This window comes from Terrapene carolina, unplaced genomic scaffold (genome assembly GCF_002925995.2).
Source record: "Terrapene carolina triunguis isolate 2854851 unplaced genomic scaffold, T_m_triunguis-2.0 Scaffold397, whole genome shotgun sequence".
Classification (NCBI taxonomy): Eukaryota; Metazoa; Chordata; order Testudines; family Emydidae; genus Terrapene; species Terrapene triunguis.
In genome coordinates, this window is record NW_020664748.1 from 1,232,406 (window position 1) to 1,256,821 (window position 24,416).

The 24,416-nt window shown below is 56.1% G+C and overlaps 1 protein-coding gene across 1 annotated transcript in view; it reads right to left on the reverse strand.

Annotated features, from left to right (window-relative positions):
- KCNN3 (potassium calcium-activated channel subfamily N member 3) overlaps positions 1-24,416 on the reverse strand; it is a 54,417-nt gene that overhangs the window by 19,645 nt on the left and 10,356 nt on the right. Inside the window, exon 2 of the mRNA XM_024203145.2 lies at positions 14,319-14,737. Within this exon, the coding sequence (XP_024058913.2) occupies positions 14,319-14,737 (419 nt within the window). The remainder of the gene's footprint in view (positions 1-14,318; positions 14,738-24,416) is intronic.

Below are 24,416 nucleotides of genomic sequence, written 5' to 3' on the forward strand. Positions count from 1 at the left end.
TGTTCTTGCACAACCCAGCCCTGCAAAACCGACAGGTCAAAAGGGCATTTTCAGTGGCCTCAGGCTGGATGTCTCCAACCCTGCCTCTGTTTGGCCTCAGGACCACAGCTTAGAACCATGCACTGCTAAAGCAGCTGGTCTTAAAAAATTACTTGCAGCAAGATTATGGAATCAGATAAGCGCCACACCCCTCCCAGGACATAATTAACCTTGGGCTGAAAGCCTCTGGACCATATTGCAAAATAGGGAATAAATAATAATGCAACAAAATGTTCCCCAGCAGCGGCAATTTCACAATTTCCTCATAAGAAAACCCCCCATGCGCCCACACCACACACACACACACACACACACACAGCAAAGCCTCAGCAGAAAGATTGATTTGCTTTCAGTCAGCGTTGCAGTCACATTTCAGCGAAATACCCTCCAAGCTCCATCTGCACTGGGGCCATGCTGCTGGGCAGGGACGTCTGTTTGATGGGGAAACAGACGTGACTGAATGGAGAGGAGAGAGGCAGGCTGAGAGCTGCTGCTGCTGCTCCGTTCCCACCAGCTGCTCAACCTGTCAAGGTTCCTCATGAACTTTTCATTTACATTTGAACTCACAGCACAATGTTGTCTCCTGCAAACTCATTATCACCACCTCCCCGCGAGTGATGGAGACCTCATGAGAACAGATTCCTTCCCCTCCTGACAGAACTGAAATGCACCTGCGCCGGTTTACACCTTTGATAACTTTGAACAGGATTCCCTACTTGGGCTCAAGCTGGCATGGAGACTGTCTGCATTATGGGTGTTTGACAGCAATGGCAGCTCACCTCCTGCTTTTCAAAAGGAGCGTGCATGTGAAACTGGCCCTGGATTATGGGTTTAGCACGCACATGCCCCCTGCGAACAACGAGCATAAACTAACAGAGCGTGTTGGCAATTTCAACGCCTTTCTGTGGCTTTATACATCATTCTGAACTTCTCTGGTTAGCAGCTCGGTCTCCAGGCAGGCGAGAGGCTTGTAAAACAACCCGGGGGGAGCAGATGACGTTAGTATCAACCCAATATTAACGTATTTTTCCTGACTTCTGTTACTACACCGACACACACGCACACCCAGCCACTGACTGAGGTTAGGGAGACTAGAGACCCAGGGTCACATTAACCAATGCCCCCTGCTCTGCTCCCACCTTCTCCTGGCTCTTTCCCTAGCTGCCCCCCAGGTAAGGGGGTCAGGTTCCACTGGAGGAAAACGTATGCCCAGTCCTGCAAAGACTTGTGAATGCGCTTTACTCAAAAGCATGTGAGGATTCAATGGCACTCCTAGCCTTAGCTAGTAACTCCAGGGAAACTTTGCAATGTTTCCATTGCCACGTTCCGTCCTTTGGAACATGCAAAACACTGAATTCTGGTCCATTTCCTGTCCCTGACAAGGTCAACAAACTCTCTGGCTGGGCCCACAGCCTCAGCTGCTTTTCTTCCTGTTCCTGTGCAGCAGTGAGGCCTGTTCCTCTGGCCCCCAACCTCTGCAGGCGAGCTTTGTCACAGGCCTCTGCCAGATCCTCAGGCTCAGTTCGGGCCAGTCCAGACCATCTCCTGAGCCTGTAACCTGGGGTAGATGGACTGGAACCACTGGCTGGCTTGGACGGTGTGTCCCAGCGGCGATGCGTCAGCGTACACAGCAATGGACTCTGGTCTGGTTACTGCTGGTCTCTTTCCCCGGCTGCAGGTCCAGGACGCCTTACCCTTTCAGATAACCTAGCTAGGTTTAAGATGAAGCTTGACAGGTTTATGAACAACATTCTATGAGGGGTTGCCTGCGACAGCAGGGAGCTGGACTCCGTGACCCAGGTGCTCCCTTCCAGACCTATGTTCCAACTGCTCAAATAACCAGAAGCTCTGACTAGTGAGGAGCAGCCTGGCCTGCTAACCTCTGAGGCTTTGCACTGTCATGCCAGATGGCACCCCCAGCCTCTCGCTGCTCTGCCCCAGAAGGGTGCTCGACCCAGCTGCCCGATTCCAGCCAGTCCGAGCAGTGCGAAGGAATCCAATCCAGACCTCTCCAGCAGAGGGCAGGTGGCTGGGATGTAAGCACTCCAGGGGGAGACGCACTGGCACTGCTTGGCAGGCGGCAGAGGGCATAGCCCAACATGCTGTTACCGTGATTGCTTTCTGTACAGGTGCAATGGTGGTCGAGACTGGAAGCCACTTCCAACCAGCAGCAGCAAGCTGTGTCTACGGAGCCTCTCAGAGGCATGCAGCCTTGTGATGCAGTTCCCAATGGCCTGGGTTCCAGACGTGATGAGAACCACAGCTCCTGCTGTCTTCAAGACCCAGCCGTGACGCCATGGTTTCCTCTGAGACTTCTTCATCTGTTTGCTGTGTACAAGAGGTTTATTTCCAGGCCCCTTTGGAGAAGGGGGGAGCAGATGCTTGATGGGGTGCTGTGGCTGGATCGGCCAAGGCCCGTTTGCATCTCAGGGGCGGGTTTCGCTCAGCTTCCTTGTGAAATCATTAAGGGAAAACAGATGGAGTTTTTGGCAATTTCCCCCAAATCAATTTGTCCAAGTTTCTCAACTCAGAACTCTCTGGATTGTTTTATTATTATTTTTATTTCCCTAAGTCTCCTGTATCTGGAGAGTCTAATGAAATATGCAAGCATAAAAAACTATGTTGACAAGAATCTGTTTAATATCACATTCCCCACCCTAGTATTAGCAGAGAGAGAGGTCTAGTGGTTAGAGCAGGGGAACCGGGGGTCCCAACTCCTGGTTTCTTTTGCCAGCGCTGCCCCTTGGGGAAGACACTGGGTCTCAGTTCCCACAAAAGGGGATAATGATATTTGGCCTCCCACAGGGATTAAAGTTTACCCGCAGCGCTCTGGGATCGGAGATGGAGAACACTATTGAAGTGCAAATTAGGAACAGGGCTATTTGTTTTCTATATGGGTGAGAGGCTTCTGGTGTATATAACAGCGCTGGAGTCAGTTCAGTTCCCTACTCCTAAAGCGGAGGGTCAGAGGCAAAAAATGCCTGCTTTGGAGAAGACCAGACTTCCCCGCTCGGTTACAGACTCCGAGTTGCCGTAACGAAGCTGTTCAGGGGTGAGAGAGACCACAATTAATTGGCTAGCCCAGTGCTACAGAGGCAGCCCAACGCAGGGCTCTGAGTGCAAGTCTCCGGAGCATTGTGGAGGCCGCCTGCTCCGCCCTCGGAGGAGGGAGCGCCTTGCATCATCTGGATGGCCCTGGCTGATGCAGAGTGGCAATGACAGGCTGTAGCGGAGGGGAGCTGTGTTCAGCCCTCCTCCCTCAAGGAAAGATCACCAAGGTCCTGGGAGAAGGAGGTGGGAAAACCTCCATGCCCTGAATGCCGGGAGAGATGAGGCAGAGTTCTCAGATGATGCTGGGGGCTTCATTTGATAAAGCCTCATTTCCTGAGCTTGCCTACAGCTCCGTGTCCCTCTCCCCAGTCCCATAGGAGCTGTTCTGAAAAACACCTCTGAGAATGCTGACTGCCACTGGGCCAGCCAGCTATCTGGGAAGTCACATGCTGCAGTGTGGCTGACTGGGAAACCAAAGGATGTGGGAAGCCTCCTGCGCTGAGGGGAGTTGCTGAAAACAGCCTCATAACTTTTTAATCTAAGTTAAAGACCATCTCCCAGCACAACATGAAGACAACTGTGCCCTTTGCAACCCACCTGGGGATGCCAGGCTAGAAAAACCAGACAGGCTCCCCACAAGTGCACAGCCGCACTCTCTGGGAACCAGGAGACAGGATACTGTAGGGAGCCAGTGCCTAGCTAGAGGCTGTAGGAAGTCAGAAAGGCAGGTCCCGGAGGCCCCAGCACTAAACAAAACAAGCTTCTCTCTTGCCATAGTCGGTCTCAAATTCATCGATTCCAAAGCCAGGAGGGACCACTGTGAGCATGTAATCTGCTCTCCCACGTAACACTTCCCAGACTTCATTCCTCTTTGAACTAGCGCACAGCCTTTAGAAAAGCAGTGTCTCCCAAGGCCAAGGCAGTCCAGGAACGCTGCACGGAACCAGGGGCAGCAGAAAGACCCCGCCCCCCCCCACCCCTTCCCGGGCTGTATTTGCAAAAGGCAGACGGAGGTCACCGTTGAACCATGCCCAGTGAGGAGATCTCAGTGCCATCTATTCACCTCCCTTTCTCTGCACAACCAGTTACATGGGACGAGTGTGCAGCTGTGCCAGACTGGGCGCTCATCTTGCTTTATCACAAAAGCGAAGTGTGTAGCTGTTGCACAGGAGACTCCAGGTAAACCCAGGGGCTGCAAGAAGTAGTGTTGTCAGTTCAGTAGGTGGCGCTCTTTCCCCCGAGTCAGTTCCAGCTAAGGCCAGTCTGTCTGTAAAATGCTTTGCCATCTTTCTGGATAAAAGATGCTATTTAAATAGAAGGTGGTGTTAGGATCTTGTACCCCTGGGAAAGAGATCCACCAGCATACAGTCCTACCCTCTAGAGGCAGCATGCCAACAGTTAGTAAGCAGAGTACTCGAGGAGTCCTGGGCCACACGCAGCAAAGACAATTACAGTTCTCCCCAACCCCCATGCAGCCTGGCTGCTCCGCATCACTCCAGCACAGAGCAGTGCGTCTGGTCAACTACATACGTAGCCATGGATAGCGAGATGTTACTGCAGCGAGGGGGTGGGGGGGGTGGACTCAGGAATCCCAGCTCTGTTTGAGGCGATTGCCAATACCACGACTGCTACTCCAGCCTCGCTCGCCACTACGCATTTAAACCATTCCTCTGCTGCACGTGCGCACACCCTCTCACAGGCAGATTTTCACTTGGCAGGTTACTTCTTTCTCTGCTAACCAGTCAGCAGGGTGTTCCTCCCCCTGGAAAAGTACTTCCCCATCATCAGGCAGCTGTATGCCTCTGATAAAGGGCTTGGAGCTGTCGTCTGGCTGCCATAAGCAGGATGTCAACGGAGGAGCCTGGCTGATGAGAACAGTTTGGTGGGGTTGAGAAGGAAAAGGGTTAGGGACAGGTCAACATACCAAAGTTTTTTTCTTTTTTCCCAAAAAGCACTTTTGAGCAGATGAAGCTTGTCCACGCACTGCCATGTGAACGCTGCGAGAGCGGCTGCAGGACCACGCTCACACCAAAGGCTGATGCAGTTGCTCAGACCAGAGCATTCATTTCCACCACCCGCCTTCCCCTGAACAAGCAATGCCAAGTGATGCTGCTGCTGGGAGCACTCGCCCAGGCTACTTGCTTTCCTCTCAGCTTCCCTTGCCATTGCTTTCCCCCAGTGCAGGGCCATTCCCTACCAAGCCAAGCCAAGCCTCTGGGACCGTGTGTTCCTTCCAAGGGAGCTGACAGAGCTGTTCTAAGCTCAGCCCAGTTTGGAAGTGGAGTAGCCGAGTCCAAGGATGCAGGTTACTACTCCTAGGCAATGCCCAGAGTGAGCGAGCGAGCGACAGGTTTGTGTAGGTGTCATGGGAGAGGAAGGGAGGGGAGTGACCACGAGGGAGAAGTGGGCAAACGGAGGGGTTGAGGCCGGCAGTGGTGACGGAGCAGAGCTGGCTTGGGGAGGCTGAGCTAAGAGACAAGGGTGACAAGTGAGCCAAACACAGCTGCAGCTAGGTCTGTGGCAGGTGGGTAATGCAGTGCCCATCTGGAGAGCACCGAGCCATAGTCACAGGGAGCACTTCACGCTGCCGCTGGTCACTGGGAACTGATGCCTTTTTCCACAAGCCAGAATGGGTGTGGGGCCCATGGTAGTCCAATAGCCCCAGAATCTCCATCTCTCCCCCCCCCCCCCAGAAATGGGGTGGAACAAGCTGTAGCTGGGGGAGCTGTGCTGCAGGCTACCTGGCTCCAAGCAGCTTAATGGGTGTGAACTTTCTGGAATGTGAAAAAGTGGGATGGGGGAGGGGTCACTGTGCTCAGCACACCAGGGATAATTGTTCTGATGGGGGCAAAACATGTGGCCCCCTCAGTGGGGGAGCCGGCAACCTCACTGTGCTTCAGCCAGAACCCCTGTGCCGAGCAGGCAGGGTGTATAAAGCATACTGATGGGTTGCTAAGCAACGCAAAGCCTTTTGAAAAACCACAACCCACCCCTGGCAACTCAGGGGGTTGGGAGGCAGCAGAGGAACGAGCAGGGAACAAAAGGGAAGCAGCAGCCAGGAGGAGAGAGAGCAGAGGGCTGTGAAATGCAGAGGGGAAAGGGAGGATGAATGGAGCTGGGGGAAAGCGACCAAGGGACGCAGCATCCCATGTGCCATGAATGTCGGGGTCCCCAGGTCACAGGTGCCCACAGCTCCAAAACCACCCCAATTGGCACTGATGGGCCCTGAGTGCAGCCTCAGCAGAGGCCACGGAGCTCGGGCTCCTGTGTTTAGTCCTAAAAGCAAGGAGCGAGTCTGCTGGCGCAGCCACACCAGCACGAGGCAGTGGTGACAGACACACACGAGGATCCGGTTCCCCCACCCCCCCCCACACTCACTCACTCACGCTCTCTGTGTGGAGCTCTGCGCTGGCAGACACTCCCTGTATTGCAGCTGCCTCTAACGTAGCCACCAGCTCTCCTGGCCGTTATGCTTGGGCAGCACTAGTACATGTCAAATCATTATTCTGCTTTCTAACTGCCCCCTGCTCAGCAGAGTGTGTGTAGGGGGTTAGGGAGGTTGGTGGGGGCTGCTTGCCCTGCCAGCCTGTGTCCTGGCCCAATTCCATCCCCATTAATTGCATTTTGACACCTGCCTTTTCAGTTGGATACAAAGTTATTCTGTATTTCCTGTCTTAAACAGTCGTGTAGCATTGCTGCTTCTTGATGGATTCTGTGGGCCACCCTAGAGAGGATTGCATTCCGGTCTCGGTGGCACAATCCCTGTGTCTCGCAGACCTCGCCCAGCTGGGAGGTGTAAGGATGCATTCGTTCGTGGTTGCTGTTCGGCCGAGGATATTGCTGTAGTGGTATGGATCATTACCGTGGCTGTGATCTGGAGTAGGGCGCTTGCTAACTTGTACAGTGGCTATTTTTTACTATTAATGCTTATTTATTTACATTTCATTTTCCAGACCAATCCCACGGGGGACAGGAGAGCCCAGGGACCTTGCCAGTCCATTTAAATCCCCCAAATACAGAACCCATAAACCACACTGTCATGGCACCGTCTGATAACCAGACTTATCACTGCAGCATAGAAAAGCTTGTGCAGTCAGGGCGTGTGGCACCAGCCCTCTTCCATATGACTTAAAGCAATCCGAGTTCCCCTTTAACGGGCCCAAGCAACCTAGACCAGGCAGTCATAGTGCTCTGTAGTGACCGGGCGCCCCGCCCAGTCCAGGCACCTGGAAAGCAGATGAAAGGTCTCTTGCTCTCGGCAGCTTCATCTCCCATAACTTCCTGCCCAAGGTGCCAGGAGAGATCCTGAAGATTCCCCTACTCAGGCAGGGATATTGGAAGCACAGGCCACGCAGCTGAGGGGCCAGGCCAAACCTGAGTGGTGCTGCGATCCTGTGCACAGGTAGCAGTGCCGGGGGGTCAGGCAGCTGGGGGGAAGGCACCTGAGGGGGGGAGAAGAGGGTCAGGTGCCCCCCACTTCAAAGCAGAGGCTGCAGAGAGCCATTGAAAGGACCAGTGAAGGTCCCTGCAGTCCCTGGCATAGGTACAGCTGATTTTACCATCTCCATGGCAGGATGGGCTGCTTCAGGCATGAGCCTGCGTGTCAGGAGCTGTGGGTTCAGTTCCTGCACGATCTGGGGCAAATCACGTAATCCCTCTGTGCCGCCGTCTGCAAACGGAGAGAACAATCCTTCCTTCCTGCATAGGGAGCACGCACACGCCATCAGGATGGGGCAGCGCCATAGAGTGACCTGGGTCACTTGCTAAGCCGGGCTTATGTGAACAACATACATTTTAATATAACCCGATGCCAGGTCGTACATCTCGGGATGCTGGTGCACTTCCGTGTCCTGGAAAGTCGTAGGGTCATGGCAGATAACCTGAGCTGAACCTCAGCTCGCAGTGCACTGCTGGCTGAGCGAGTCAACGTGATAGGGATGTGTAAACAGAAACACTGAACTGGAACAGGACCGTGTCTAGGGCATCCGTGAGACCATTCCTGGAATGCTGGGGGCAGTTCCGGTGTCCACACTTCAAAAAGCATGTTGAAAAATTGGAAGGGGTTTATAAAGAGCTACAAGAATAATTCCAGGCCTGGAAAAACCTGCCTTACAGGGAGAGACTTCAGAAGCTCAATCTGTTTAGTATAACCAAGAGAAGATTAAGTGTTGACCATGATCTTTAAGTACCTACACGGGTGAAAAAACAGACTAGTAAATTATTGCTCTTTAATCTAGCGAGGCAGAATGTGATCCTGTGACTGAAGCTGTAGCTAGACAAATTCAGACTAGAAATAAGGTGTGAGTTTTTTAAACAGGGAGGGAAACATTGGAACAACTTTCTTAGGAACCTGGTGGATTCTCTCCCTTGACATTTTTCAGTCAGGTTTGGCTGTCTTACTCAAGGATTGCTATAGTTCACTCAGAAGTTATGGCCTGGAGAAAGGAATTAGGAGAAGCTTAGACAAATCCCTGTCAGAGCTGGTCTAGACAATACCTAGTTCTGCCATGAGTGCAGGGGACTGGACTAGAAGTCCTCTCAAGGTCCCTTCCAGTCCTACAATTCTATGATTACTGGTTGAAATTGCAGGAGATCACTATAACCCCTTTTGGCCTTAAAGATCTAAGACTCTGAGCCGTGGCTGTTCATGCCTCTGTCTCTCACTATGGTTCGTTCAGGCCCTAGCACAATATGGGCATGACCGTAATACAGTTATCATTGTCTGGGGAGCAAAAGCATAAGCCCAGGTTGCAAGAGAGTTTTAATGACCTAGAGCATAAGGTCTGTAGGACAGCGCCCAGCACGGGGGTGGAGAGACATTCCTTGATAGGGGCCTCTAAACACAGCTCTAATATCAATATTAGTCCCCTATTTTCACCTCTCTGATTTGCCAAGAACGCCTTTCGGCCTGAAGCTCAAACTCCCCCAGCAGATCGCAGGCTCAGTTTGACAGGAGCGGACAGAAACCTGGCGTGAGGCAGTTGGCTATTGGGGCTTTTTGCACCTCTGGTGGCAGCAAACCCGCAGGGAGCTGATTCAGTGCTGCAAAGCAGACGGCCTGGATTACTCGGCACAGCTTCGGAGCACGTTTTCCTGTTGATAGTGGCTCGGTTCAGACTCCAAGGATGTGATGTGATAGCACTGAACAAAGTGCTAACTCCAACAAGACATCAAAGGTCAAGCTGCGTTCTCAGGCCCTAGGCTAGGCCGCAGCAGCACAAAGGGGATTTCACCAGGGCCGAGTATTGGGTCCTCCATGACTCCTCTAGGTGGTTACGTCTGTACTCACATCTGGCCCCCACTGGCAGAGAAAACCCTGGCGCGCCGTCTGTACAGACCAGGTTCAAGGGAGAACGTGGATTCCTGGTGTTTTACAGCCATTGCCAGGCATAGCTGCTCCCGCTCTGCCAGCGATATGCGTGAGCACAGCTCTAAGCGGGGTTTGGTTTGGTTGGTAACAGGTTCCAGGAATCCAGACTGAGGCTCCCCTTTCCCAGTGCACCCGCCCCCTGGGGTGACAGCGACCCAGGGTACAGCCAGTGAAGTGAATCTGGGCAGGCCTGTCTGCCCTAGGAAACACCATCTGTTCCTTGCATGGCAGTAGCAGCGGCTAACCCAAAGCGGGGCTGTGCAGGCAGAGACAGCACCGTCCGGGCATGGCAGTGCAAAGCACAACCTGTCGATCTACTGACTCCACACTGACACTGGCTGGAAGCGAGGAGGCCAGAGCTACCCAAGCACAACGGGCGGAAGATGGAACCTGCCCAGTCGGGGAAGAGGCGCTGAAGAGGTGCAGCTGGAAGGTGTCACCTGTCTCTCCCTCAGCAAGCTGGAGAACTGAGTAGCTTTGAGCTACTGAAGCGGTGCTGCAAGCGCTCTTCCCGCGGGGCTCCAGGAGAGAGCAGCACTCGCATTCCTGCGCAGTTCCCACCGGGGAGACCCCGACTGCCTGCACTGCGCAGAGGTGAACGGCAGCTGTGGCACCGCCATCGTCTGCACCAGCCCTTTGGAAAGGCGGTACCCCTAGTGCACGAATGATGAGGTTCTGGTGGCGGACTGGCCTGCAGTGGGCAGCCAGCTGTGACAGTACTTTGCCCAGCTATGGGGTCTTTCGTCTAAGGCTTCATCTGCAAGTACTGATTAGACCTCGCAATGCGAGGTAGGGCAGGGACACACGAGGACCCGTCTGCCTACCCTGGGGTGCACAGCAGCACAGGGAGCGGAGGGCCCTCGGCCAGGTGGTGACCAGCCGTGGGGAATATCCTTGAGGGCTTACACACAGGGAGCTTAGTCTGGTTCCTTACGTCAGGGCTGGTCTGGTCCTGGTGCCGGTGCCATGACCCCGGCTGTGTCTCTGGGAGTTAGGAGAAGATTTTGTGACACAGCCTCCATGTATGGGACCAGAACTGAGCCAGTGAGGGAGACGCGAATGCTACGGAGGGGGCTCTCTGCTGCCCAAACAGGCTGTGCCGCTCCGCCGAGCAATGACCAGCTTGCAAGGGCGAAGACTGGGCAGCGAGCAGGGGCTTCCCAAGGAAGAGAGAGACCCAAAGATCCAAGGGAAGGGGGGGAGTGGAGAAGCAGCACCGGAGTGGTTTGAGCAGGAGGCCAGGAGTCAGTGCAGAGGCCTGCGTGCAGGTGGCCTGCGAGTCCTCAGAGCGCATCTCCTGACCCCTCATTGGCAGCCCTGATCCTCCTCGCAGACTGATTGCGCTGCTCTCCCGCTCCATGATTTCCCCAGCCCACATGGGCTGGACAAGTTCATCTCAGGGGGAAGGGAGCAGGCCCCAGGCTCCCAATAGCACTTCCAGCCCTGCCAGCCAGAGCCAGCGTTATTGCTAGGTAAATGGCAGGTGCAGGGCAAACATGCAAACGAGGCTGCTGAGAGTCCTTCTGATCAATTAGCTACTCTGGCTTCCTAGTGCTTTTATCGCTGCTCTGCATCAAACAGCCCCTGGCCCCCAGTAGCGCAGAGACAGAGACAGAGCCAGGGCCATGCACCACTGACTCAGCAGGCTGAGGATTGCCAGCTTTTGAGCCTCTGGCCTACCCCATCCCCTCCCTGTCTGTCTGTCCATCCATCAGGTACTTCCAGGGGCGCCTTACCATAGTGCCGGAGTATCTCGCAGTACCTGTGCTCCTCCTGCTCTTCTCTCCCTGAGGCAGGGGCTGTTTGGCCCAGCACCTGGCGCTGCGGGGTCCCGATCTGACGGGCTCCTGGCAATGCAGCTAACCCAACCATTGCCTCTCCCTCCACACAGCTAGATCTCACCCTTGTCTTGGCTGTCTCTCTGGCCTTGACAAATGCAGTCTGCCCTGCTCAGAGCCATGCAGAGACCGTTTTCCTAGCCTGTCCCTCTCCCCATGTCACTTCGCTCTCACACCCCACGCAAGCGGCTGGTTTTCACTTTCCAGGCCCTTCCCCCCAGTCCCCACCTGCCTATCCTCTCAGTCACTACTGAGCTTTTGAAGCTCGCCTCTGATTGGCCCATAACACCAGCCTCCAGTGCCCACTTGTTACATTTTCAAACAAGCCGCTTTGTACTTTCTCCTGCGCTGCCCTCACGTGTGGGAGGACACCCCCAGAGCCGCTTCTGCACCCGCCTTCCAATCCCGCTGCCAAACTCTCCTTTGCTGTGATGCGCACAAAGAACTGGACAGCCGTTCGGCTGCTGGTAGGCAGAGTCCATGGCCTGGCATGCTGACCAGCACTGTCTCACTGTTCACTTGTGCTCCCATCTGTCTGGCTGCAGCCCTCTGGTGTCTCTTGGCTTATATGTGGGTTGGGAGCTCCTTGCGGCAGGGACTGTCTTTGTGTTCTGTGTTGTTCAGCTCCTAGCGCCAGGGGGATCTGGCCCCTGACTAGGGCTCCTACAGTAACAATACAGCAGAGGTGGGTTGCCCCTTCCAGAAAAGGTTTTCAGGTGACAAGAGGCCAGAGACTCCTGGGCTGTGGAAGGAGGCTGGGGAGTGGCTGGGAAATGGCCTCTCAGCTGAACGGCAGGCAGGGGCACTGCCAGTGAGTTTTGCCCGTCCACAGTCAATGCCACGCAGCCGGACTTAAAGAGATGCCTGCAGGGAACTTTTCTCTCCACCGTCTTACAAACATGTCCCATGCACCCAGCTGTGCCCATCTGCCTGCTCTCTACTAGCCTCACTGCTTCCCCTTTCTGTCCACCGCTCAGTCAGTTTTCTAGGGCTCCCTTAGTTGCTGAGGGCCCTCAGGCAGCAGCCCTGCCTCAGTTGCCCTACTTGTAGGGGCATGAGGCTGTGCAAGTCTGGACAGGGGCTGGATCGAGGGTAGAGCCTCTGCCCCCCGACACGCCTCTTGTCTCTGCTTGGACAGATAGGGGGCTACCGGGAGAGCAGAGGGGTATGAATTAGCAGCAAGAACAAAACGGGTTCAAAGAGACAGCACTAGAGAGCAGGGCACCAGCAGAGGCTGCTTATGTGCCTGGAGTCAAGGAAAAATCAGCAGCTAGATCCCTTATCCGTGCCCACAAAGTGCTCAGTGCCTAATTGCTGCCTGGCAAGCTGTGGCACCGTGGGTGTCTGACTCACCCGGGGACAGCCTGCCTCTCCAAACCTGTCGCTGTCAGACCAAGCCTCCGGGAAAGCCGCTGAGCTCAGCCCCACGTGCTAATTCCCACTTGGAAGGATTTAATTAGGAACCTGCATGGACAGATCTTTGCCGTGCTGGGGGAGGCTGGGGAAATGCCAGGCGTGCCCTGCAGGATGCCAGCAGCTGTCAGTCCCCCCTCCCGTGTCATGACTAATATGATCCGGCTGTCAAGCCACGTCTCTGTTCTGGCCCCAAAACAACGCGGAGAGCATTCGTGACCCTGTAACCTCCCTCTGCCTGCAGGCAGCCTGGCGGGGTTGTGAGAATTAAAAGCCCAGAAGGAGACGTATCCCTACACCCTCTCCCCCCGCCCCAGACTAGGAGTGCACTCACTGCCCCACATTCACACCTCGTACAGGGCTGTCTCCACAGCAACCTCGAGAGACATGCACAAATCCCAGCGAGATGCTCGCCCAGAGCTGCTGTGTAACCGTGTTGTCATGACAGTTGCTCTCAGCGAAGCGAGAGTGAGAGCCCGGGCATTGGGGCTTGGCAAGTTATTTTGCACCTTCTGTGTTTCCAGCAGCTCCCCCTGCACTATTCCACAGGAGACTGCGCCTGGCAGAATGGGGCTGGGCCCAGGCCATCTGAGCCAGCCCAGCCTTCGCTGGTGAGGGGAGTCACCCCAGCTGCCCGTACCTCTCCCCCAGATACAGTTTAGGACACTAGGAACCATTCTCTCCTTGTAACACTTGTGTGACTTGGTGGATAGGCTCTGCCCATTGTCAAACCCTAACCGGGAGGGGCCAATTAGCAGGGGTCTGTCATCCTGCCAAGGACGGCAGGGGAGCCTGGCATGGCAGAATGGGGCTGCTGGTGAGAACGGAGAGGCCTGGGAGCACTGCATGCACACAGCCTCCCTGGGACAGGAGCATTGAAGCCTGGCAAGGCGGCCCTCCGCTGGGTACTTTGGGAAGGCACTGCCTACAGAAATCTGGCTTTCCATTTTCAGGCAGCCATTTATTTATTTTCACTGGCCTGGCCTGTGCCCGCTGGCCAGCATACCTGGACCCCACGATCCCGGGGGCGAGGGGGTGTTGGATAGCCAGCTGGCCGTGCTTGCACAGCACCACACCCACATCCCCTGGGTTTGCTCACATGGCACCAAGGACACCCGCAAAGCACTCGGCTCCTGCATCCTGCTCCCTGGGTACGTCTACACTGAAGAGACCCCCATGGCAGAGAGTCCCAGAGCCCAGGTCAGCTGACTCAGGCTCACGCTCCGGGGCTAACCGTAGTAGTGGAGACCCTCCCCCCTTGCTAGGCGCCAGCCCGAGCAGGAACGTCACCCCGTAGTGAAAACCCAGTCAGCTGACACAGGCCCTGCGACTAGCTGCCCCGGGGTTTGTTTGTGCAGTGCAGATGTACCCCAGAGGCTCTAGGGGTGCCTGCCTTAGGGAGGGAGAGTTCTGTACGGAGCCCACATCATCACGTCAGCCCTTCATCTCTGCGGGGCCTTAGCATTGCTGAGCCCCTCTCCAGGGCTCTAGCCAGCTGTGGGAAGACGGGAAGGGTTCCCATCTCCTCCCCTTCCTGCCCTGTGTGGAGGGCGGCATGCCACTCGCTGCTCCAAGGAGAAAGCTGGTTAATCCCACCTCTGGCTTACCTCTCACAGACACGGACCGTCCAAGCGGCGATGATCCATAGGGAGATGCTGAAGACCAGCAGCACGGTGCCGGGGCAGATGGTCATGAGAGTCTTCATGACGAAGCGTGTGTTGAAGTTGATTTTGTTGAGCGCCCCGATGCTGCGTGACGAGGCATCAGTGAAGAGCTTGCTGTGCAGCAGCATGACCCGGGCAATCAGGTACAGGCGGAGGAACATGGGGATGGAGAGGATGATGTCCACATCGGCCTCTGCCCGCGAGGGTGTGTAGGAGAAGGCCAGACGTGCTGTCCAGAAAAATTTGTACTCCCCAGGGATGGGGTGTATGGCACAAACCAGCATCTCCAGGCTGATGTAAAGGATGCGCTCATAAGTCATTGCTATCCGCCAGTCATCGGCGCCGTTGTCGATCACGAAGAGCTAGCGGGATGGAAGGCACGTGATTAGAGACAGCACCCAGTTAGCGACACCCTGCCTTCCTTCCCATGAGCTACGCTGCAGGGCCTGGCCCCTGGGAATGGAGACCGCGGGCAGAGTGTGAGGGAATTCATACTGGCTATGGTACAGGGTCCAGAACCCCAACGTGAGCCCTGCCCCAAAGCGCTCACAGTCCAAAGAGCGGGAGGGGAAACAGAGGGGAGGCAGTTTGCCCAGTGGCAGCAGTAGGAACAGGACCCAGGTGTCCTGACACTGTGTCCAGTGCCCGAGCTGCCCCTTTTAGGCACAGTCTTTCTTGGCTTGACTTGTAGCAGCTGCCCCCATGAAGCCCCAGGACTCACGTTCTAATCCTACCACTAACACCAACCCCCTGCTAATGCTTACTCAGGCAGGCAGTGCCGCGGGAATCGTGTAAGTGACAGCAGCACAGATGGGCAGGATCTGGCCCGTAGCTTTTCATCTCCATCCTTGGGCACCTGTGGCGCACGGCGGTAACACGTGCTCACTTAGCCCTGTCTGATTGGAGCAGCGCGTGCCGGAGCCGGCTCAGCAGCAGGGTCCCTGCAGTCAATAACGCAGGCTGGAAGGAGGGTCTGTAGGGAACCGGCTGAATTGCTGCACTCCAGCATGGGAGAGCGTTTGTAAACTCCAGGGCAAGTTCAAGGTCAGGTTTCTCCCGTGGGGCCCACGGACTGGAACCTGGCTTAGACGAGGTTATTTATCCCAGGAACAGAACCCTCCGGGGAAAAGCTTTCCCTCTCCTGCTCTCGTCCCTGCATTTCTCCGTCTATCACAGGTTCACGCAGGCACACTGCGGGTGGGGGAGGACGACACACTTCTCCAGCTGCTTTAAAAACTAAACAGAGGGAGCGGTGGCTCCACACCAGGGTGGTAGAAAGGCCTGTCTGCCTTAGAACAAGGCTTTCAGCAGAGGCCAGGCGCAGGGAGAGTCATGTGCAAGACAGCCCCATGGAGAGGGGGCCGGCAGCCCCAAGGCACTTAGGTGAGCTGCATGCCAGGGCCAGATCTTTGCAGGCTAAGTTGGGGTGGGGTACTGTCTGGCAGAGCCTAGCCTGGGAATGGGAATGGCCACCTGCCGGGCAGTGGTAAGGGGCTCAGTTGGTTTGGAGGCAGGGAGTGGCTCCTGCAGCTTTTCAGCTGGCCCCATTTGGGGAGGGACAGCCCATCTGTGCATGTGGCATGATGGGACTCGGATACCAGCAGTCCTATTGGATGCTGCAGCAGGAACCACCGGATAAAAGCTCTGGGGATTAGCAAGGGCCAGCCCAGAAAGAAATGGAGATTGTGGTCTGCGCCCTGCACCTTTGGCTTGTAAACGCAGGGACAGAGCGCTGTACTCGGCGCGCAGGGCCTGCCTCACCGGTCTCAGGGCCCTTCTCCCCACAGGCCCCTTGCACTGGACGCTGGGCGTAGCAAGAGCCACGCCCTGCACTGACGAGCTCCGGGCAGGAGGGGAACCAGAATCCCAGGGAGGGCAGGTGACTCGTGCAGGGCCACCCAATAGATCAGTGGCAGAGCCAGGAACAGAAGTCAGGTCTCCTGGCTCCCAGCCTTGTGCCTTATCTAGCCCATGCTGCCTCTCTTCAGTGCATAGCAGAGCCTGCAGGGGGCCAGGGCCAACCCAGGGCTGCAGAGCTCAGGCGGCCGCAGCGCTCTCAGTCAGCCTAGGAAATGCCTGAACGGCCTTCCACCGAGCGTGAGGTGGGGCTTTGTCCAGCCCCCTCTGCTCTCAGGGGCCTCCCCTCCCAATGAATTTGTTGCTCACGCTGGGCCTTAGAATGGCCCAGCCCCCTGTGCAGAACCTGGCATCACCAGCTTCCCCGCTGAGCATTGCACTGTCAATTAACATGACTGAATGGCCCCTTAAAGGCCCCCTTGCTCCTAATTGCGGATGGACGGGCAAAATCAGAGCAACACAATGGGGCAGCCAGCTTTTCAACTGCAACATTAAACACCCAGACACCCTGCTGTAAGGAAAGATCCCATCAGGTTTCCATGGCAACAGCAGGTTCATCCTGGGCCAAGCAGTAAGGAAGCAGGGTCTCCTTGGCTTTGAAGGTCAGGCTGGCTTGCGCTGGGGACACCGCACTGGAAAGCACCAGGGCTGGCTCCTGCAAACCCTTGTTTATCTGCATCGCTCTTGCTCCCATGGGGGTTGTGAGTCCTGGGCCCCCAGGCTGCGTACGTGGGGCTCCAATGGGGCAGTGCATTATTGTATTCATTAAGCACTGACCATCACCCAGCTCCATAAGATACGTAGAGGGAGACTTGGTCTCTGCTCCACAGAGCTTACACTCAAACCACTTCTTCAGCTCCTTTTTGCTAAGTAAAGGCCCAGTTCTGCCCCCATCACTGCCTGGCTCAGCAGAGCTTTGGAAAGACGCTAAGGCTAGGAGTCCTAGCAGGGGCGGCTCTATGTATTTTGCCGCCCCAAGCACTGCAGTCAGGCCACTTTCAGCGGCGCGCTTGCAGGAGGTCCGCTGGTAATGCGGATTCAGCGGCGTGCCTGCGGGAGGTCCGCCTGTCCCGCGGATTTGGCGTACCCGCCGCCAAATTGCCGGCGAAGCTGCGGGACCGGCGGACTCCCGCAGGCACGCCGCCGAAGGCAGCCTGACTGCCGCCCCCACAGCAATTGGCAGGCCGCCCCCCACGGCTTGCCACCCCAGGCACGCGCTTGCTGCGCTGGTGCCTGGAGCTGCCCCTGAGTCCTAGGCATGACAGCCAGGCTGGCTGCTCGCTGGGTCTCAGGGGGCAACATCGAAGGGGTTCCCAGACTGACAGAGCGAGGACAGCGGCAGCACGTTCATTAACACATTCACATTCTCTGGGCTCAGACAGGTCAGTCAAGCAGGAGTCTCCTCCAACCACTGACCCCTAGACTGGAGAATGTACTAGAGAACAAACCTGCACAGTGCTGGGGGGAAGGGGATGGGAACTCCTCGGGCTTTTCCATCCCTGGTTTGTGATTCCTAGCAGCTCTGTGGGAAAGACGGGCACGCCAGCCGCTGTTAGTCACTGACAAACAGCTCCCTAGCGTGGAGAATTAGGCTTGCCAGAGACTCAGACTGGAGTCGTGTTCGCTGAGGTGTCACCCCCTCCCCTCTCCCTTTCGTCATACCGATGTTACAGCACTGGGGAGTGAGGGGGGGCGCTGAGCTCAGGGGCCCGGTACGGTTGTCCCTCCTTTCCCCCCACTCTCACCAGCCACATAAGGAATTAGAGCCCCCCAAAACCTGCAGTCTAAATAAAGACACAGGGTCAGAGGGAAGCAAGGAGGAGACTGTCCTAGGTCCTGCAGCAGGCAGCTCCGAGACCAGATCTCAGGCCTCCTGGCCACTGGATTCCCTTGAGCAGATCCCGGAAGATATGGCTCCCCTGTGACCAGGACCCCAGTCTTATTTCCCCACTTGCCCAGCCAGGGGCAGCACCTTACACCTGCTCTGAGCAGCTCTGCCTGGGGCTGGGTGTGAGCATCCTTCGTGGGTGAACAAACCCACAGGCTCACTCACCCAGCTCCTTGGTCTCTTCCCCCTGGTCTGTTTGGAAAGCTCCACGGCTTGTAGCTTAAGCAATTGTTTATAAAAATGCTCCAAACTGCCAGGACGATGCTCAGGGGTGTGAGCAGCTGACAGCCCATTCCTTCCTGCAAAGGGTATTACAAATAAACAAGCAAAGGAAATAGCCCAAAAGCTGTTTTCCTCCTTGTGCAGGAAAGGGGGGGATGCTTTCATGTTTGCTTGTTGTAACCTTACCGCACTAGCAGGGAAGTGAAAAGGGGTGTGTGTGTAAAGTTCTCTCCAGCATGCACACTGGGAGTGCACCATTGCTACCGGGGTTTCTATGGAAACCACATCCAAAGTCCAGCCATATCCAATTAGGCTTCCCCAGGCTTGCCGGCAGGGAAAGGCGCGGCACTTGCCCCAGTGGCTAGGAAACAATGATGCAGCTGGAGAACGCAGCAAGAAACCCAGGGGAAGGAAGAAACTCTGTTAAGAAGCACGGGCCTGCACCCATCGGTGTGGGAGAAGTTCCAGTTAGGGCAGCTCTGGCATTTGCTGCCACTTCCTGCGTGCCCTCTTACAGCTGGGGATTCGAGCGCGCCGCAGCGTGTCACAGGCGCGCAGGCCTGGCTCCTACGGGACTCATCAAGGGACGACTTCTCCTTAGTGCTCAGGGCAGGGCTGTTGAGAGGAGCTCTTGACTTCACTCTCAGGGATACGGGGCCATAGACATGGGCAGCTGGGCACGTCCTTTCGAGCTGACATTGCAGCACACGTGTCTGCGTAAAGCTGGAACTTTCAGCACAATGATAGCTGTTGTACACCCCATCCGGGCTGTCTGCCTCTTTCAGAGCCCGGCTCCCCTGAGACCTTCCTGCACGCTGCCCTCCATCTCTGCCAGGGTACAGGCACTTCCTCTTGGGCAGCCCGGAGCCAGCTCCGGGGGCTCTGACCCTCCAAGTGTTTTACACCTAAATCAGTCACAGACCAGCCCTTTCCGAAAGCCAGCCCTGCCACATACCTGCTCGTCTTCCGCACAGCACGTAGCAGGCTGAGTCTGTGAGGAAGAAATTAAGTTTGCTCAACAGGCACCAGGAACCACCTTTAGAGCAGACACAATCCACGTGCTGAGGGGCTGGATCCTGCTCGGTTAAAGTCAAGGGGAGCAGAATAGGGCCTATAGGTCTTGTGTGCAGTGGGGATCGGTCCCGATTTCAGCCATTCATGGCCACACCCATACAAGCCTCTAGTGCAGAGTTAACTGCTATTAGCCTTGATTTGGTAGGTGCAAGCTACCCTGGTTTCAAGCAGGGTTCGGCTCCACTGCTGCCCTCAGCAGGGGCTTTGCCAGTCTGCGGTGGTGCAGCTGTACGTTGGGCCAGTCCCTACATGGCCCAGGCCTTCGAGAATGCACACGCTGCTTTAAGCGCTCCCAGTTCTGCAAAACCCTCCAGCAGATGCTTAATTTTAAACACAAGAGGGCACCGCTGAATCTGCTCCCCTGTTCCTGGTTAGCTCTCTGGCTTAGTCTGCTGGGGGAGGCAAAGCAGGATGGGGTTCAAAGGCACAAGGGCAGTTTGGCACCCAACTCCCTTTGGAAGCTGGGCAGCTCTCCCCCACATGCGCCGTTGAAAATCTCCTCCTTACGTTCTCACCTACAGGTCATGGAAGACGGAGGCGCGCTGTGGGGCCACAAACAGTGATGTTGGCCATGTGACTACAATGCCACACACACACACACACACACACACACACACACAGGTTTATATACATGCCGACTCCTGAGGCATCCTGCAACAGCAGGATGCGAAATCCATTTGCGGTTGCCGAGCAAGTGCTAATTAATGAGACCAAGAGGCAGAACATGGGCGAGGATTCCATTTCCCTTTCCCGTACCTGGCCACAAACCAAAGAGCCGTGCTTAAGGCAAGTTCTCCTTCTGCTAATAGCGGGGACACGACTCCCAGTCCCAGCCAAAGCTCCAGCAATTGCTCCCCACCAGCCTACCAGTTACTATCCGCTATGGTTAGAGCAGAGTTAAAACCCAGGGACAAAGGCTGGAGTGCACATTGGACTCCAGCCATACGTGCTGTCTTGATCCTTCCAGAGAGCCTGGGCAGTGGGGAAAGACCCTCGGTCTGCCTATTTACACCCCGTGCCCTTCCTCGGCGCGCTTGGAACACGGTCTGCAGTGCGTCGATTGCTCCGAGTTCTCACACCTTGCTCATCAGCAGGGCAGTGGGAATAAAAAGAGGCCTTTCCCCATGCAGGAGGCTGGGGGTACTAGCCCCACAGCACCCCTAGCCTCAGCCAGCCCACCACCAAGCCACAGCCTTACAGGAGTGCTATTGAGGCAGGCACTATCATTACCTGCCAGAGGCCTGAGGAGCCAGCAATGATCCTTGCCCACTGTTCTGGGGGGCACTGCCAGTTCTCCCTGTAGTTAGCTTGCCTAACACTTTCCATTATAAAAGATTCTTTTGTCCTTTTCTATGGGAAGCTGTAACATCTCCATTGTTTGCAGCAGGCCTTTGAAATTGGGCAGGGACAAAGCCTTGACACTGGCACCCTGCCTTTTGCTAGTGCCAGGCAATTCCATTCAGCTTGAGCTGAGTTATAAACTCTTTAAAAAGTCACCATTACCCTTCTCTCACTTGCGTTCCTCAGGCAACATTGGCAGCCTGCCAGAATAACACTGACCGCCAACGCTCTACAAAGCTGGGCCCACGCCCTGGCCAAAGCAGCAGCAGCACCCACTGCACTTGGAACCCGGCGTGAAAAGTAGTTTGGGCAAGTCCCCGCCGCGCTCTCTGCCTCAGTTTCCTGATCTCTAAAATGGGTTACCCATCTCCGGGGGAGCCACGATGCTTATGTGGTTAATGTGCATCCAACATAGGGAGAGGGGAAATTATAGTGTTTGTTCCAAGTGTTAGTAATCGTATTAGGAGTGGCTGCCCACAATGAGCACCTCAGTTGGCCTTGGCCAATGCCTGCTCCTTGGGTAGCACGGAGCCCACACTGGATAAGAGAGGCTCAGCACTGCCATTTATGTATTATACACATCCCACCCTACATTGGCAGGGGGAGGGAAAGGGGGCCCTGCTGTTCTCTCCCCCCCAAACGCCTCTGTTCCAGGCCAGATTCTGGGTCAGCTGGCAGCCCATTCTGCTCAAGAACTGATTGCTCGGCCCTTCAGAGTGAGGTAATTAGTTCATTGGCATTCTCAGCCTGCAAGCCACTAGCTGAGAGCGAGAAACCCCAATCCCTGTAGGAGAGGAGAAGCTCTTGCCTTTGCTCTTGGAAATCAGTGCACATCTGCTTCCTGCACTGGGCATCCCTGCATGGGGGCTGGGGGAGGGAGCAGCAGACAAGCTTCACCCCATGTGACCCAATGAAGTCAGAACCGGGCCACTGCCAAATTGGCAGCTCCACACAGCCTGCCAGCCAGGAGTCCCTGATGACACTGTCTCAAGAGAGGTAGCATCAGGCCCCTCCATTCAGTGCAATGTCTTCCACAGTACTGGCTTGAATTAGGAAAAGAAATGGGTCCCTGCCTAATTGGTTTTCAGACCCCCCAGTAGAGAAGGGACGTGGCTGTATCCCAGTCCTCAGCCAACCTGTGCCCATGCCCGGGAGTTTGCTTGGCTGAGGCCTGGCTCAGCCCCTCCCCCAATTGGAAAGGTGCACCCCCACTAAACTGCTGGCCCAGCCAGGCCAATGTTCAGCACATCCTGATCGTTTTACCGGGGGTAGCTGGAGGTGAAGCAGCTTCATGTGACTAAACAGAACAAGCAGTTATGGACAGCCTAATCTCCCCAGCAGCTGCCTTCAGCCTTAAAGCTGCTGCCACCCCCCCCCCCCCCCCCCCCCCCCCCCCCCTCAAAGGAGGAGTCCAACAACAGAGAGCGACATTGTCCTCTCACCTGCACGCCCAGGTCTGCACTGAGGGCAGTGAGGTCACACTGATGGCAAGAGGGGAGGCAGAGACGGTCTCACACCAGCTCTGTGCAGGATCTGGCCCACTTGGCTGGGGCCTCTCGCTGTTACTGGAACGGAAGTAACACTTGCCGTCAGCCTCTCCTAAGGCGAGGCCAGGTTCCCTTGTCTGCAAAGGTCACAGGCACCAGGCCAACCCTCCTTCTGACGGAAGGAGGGATTCCATGGGAGCCAGGACGGGGCCTTGGGGAAGGTCCAGTCCCTCAGGAAGCAACCTGCAGCACCCACAGCCAGTATCCTCATCTGCTCCATCTGCTCTCCGCCCCTCGTGAGCAACAGGCTCAGTCAGGCACAGGAGACGGGGAGGTGGAAATGCTCACACCTTGGCCTCGCCTGTCCTTTTCCTCATGCCAGTGGTGGTGGTTGGGTGCTGTGCTGGCAGGAGACGCTCGCTGTTCAGGAAGCCGCTCATCCTCATTGTGTTAACTTCGTAGGAGTGGAGCAGCAAACGGCCCTGAAACCAGAGGCTCAAGTATTCCCAAGTTCCCTAACGTGTCTCCAAGCCTACTCCATCCATGCCTGCGGGCAGCTCAGCTACAGGCAGGTCACCCATGGGCTGCAGGAAGGGCTCAAAGTCTTTCTCCAAGAATAATCATGTGTCCTCATTCATCTCCTCCCATTAGCTGTTCATTCAGGCTTAAGCTCCCCTTCCTCCCCCAGCTGTGTTCCATCCCAAACCTGACTTCAAGGGTACAAGGAAAATTCAGCCTCAGCCTCTGGCTGCAATGTGCCGCCGAGGCTAGTGCCCCATCCTGGGCTCCTGAAGTTAGCGTCTGGCTGCTAGGCCCTTCCTGGGGCTGGCTGTCAGTGGTGCTGAACCAAGCCACATGGCCTGAGCTGGGCTCCCCTAACCCCGTTACACCTGCTGACAGGGCAGGGGCTCAACTCAACCCCCGGCTTCTCGAGAGAGAGGGAGCACTTGGTCCTGTGTGCGGCTGTAGCTGCCTTACTGAAGCCACCTTCACCCCCAGTCTGGCTGTGGGTGCAGACAGGCAAAGCCCATGGCACCGGCGGAGCTGAGCCCCAGGACAGACAAGGCCTGAGAGCGGAGCTGTGCTGCCTCCATGGCAGGCAGGCAGGGTGCGACAGACCCTTCAGGGCCAGGCAAGCGCTCAGCAGTCACACACGCTCAGCAGGTCCAGGGGCTGCATGTGCACCGAGGCCTTGTCAGAGCTACAGGAGCTGGCCCATCCCTAAAATGCTGGATATGGCACAGGTCCCCTCGATGGTGTAGATCAGTATAACCATCTAAGCCGATGAAGTGCCACCAATTTACACCCACTGAAAGTCTGGCCCAGACACTCCCCCTAAGTTTGAAGACATCCTCGCTGGGAACATGAGCTAAGCCCTTGCAGCTCGGCCACCGACTGATTCTGGGTTTATCTAGCAGGACCTGCCCCACACGTGGTTACGGGGTGACAGTTCTGTGCTTCTCCACCGAGTGAGAGCCCATCTCGTCTCCAAGGGGAATGGCATTGTGCAGTCAGCACCCAGTAGGACAGTAGTGTCAGTCTGTGACGGGGAGCAGGAACGTCTCAGCAACACCCCCACCCCCATTCTTGTTCTAGCTGGGCCTTAGCGCTTTCCACTGCCCAGTTCCATCAGGGTCGGGTGCTTCCTTCCCTCATTTCCCAGAGTGCCAGTGCCTCCTCCCCCCGCCCCCTCGGAACAGCCTTGTCTTTGCTGACAGCTCCCAGACACAGACAAACGAGGCTCCCTCCCCAAGCAATCACACACGGGAGGCGTATGTGCCGCTCTGCAGCTGGATAGGGACAGCTCAAGCCAAACCGACCAGGCTAGGGGAGTGCTGTAATATATCACGCCCAGCCTCACACACGCAAACTGACTGACAAACAGCCGGGGCTGGAAGGGGGGCAGCCCATTCAGCACCATCCCGCTAGAGTGCAGCTCCCAGTTGTCTCTTCCCCATTGCTGGGGGCACTGCCCACTAGGCAGAGCAGGGGAGGGGCAAGGGTGGCTAACCCCAGGCCCTGGAACACTCTGCAGGCTCCTGGCAGGATCTGCTGTCCCCAGGCTATCCAATCCCCTCAGGTGTAGTATCTCCATTATACCAGCGTCACTAGGCTGTAGCGGAGCTCAGGGCTGTATGTACACACAGGGAGAGAGACCCAGCCCGAGGAGCT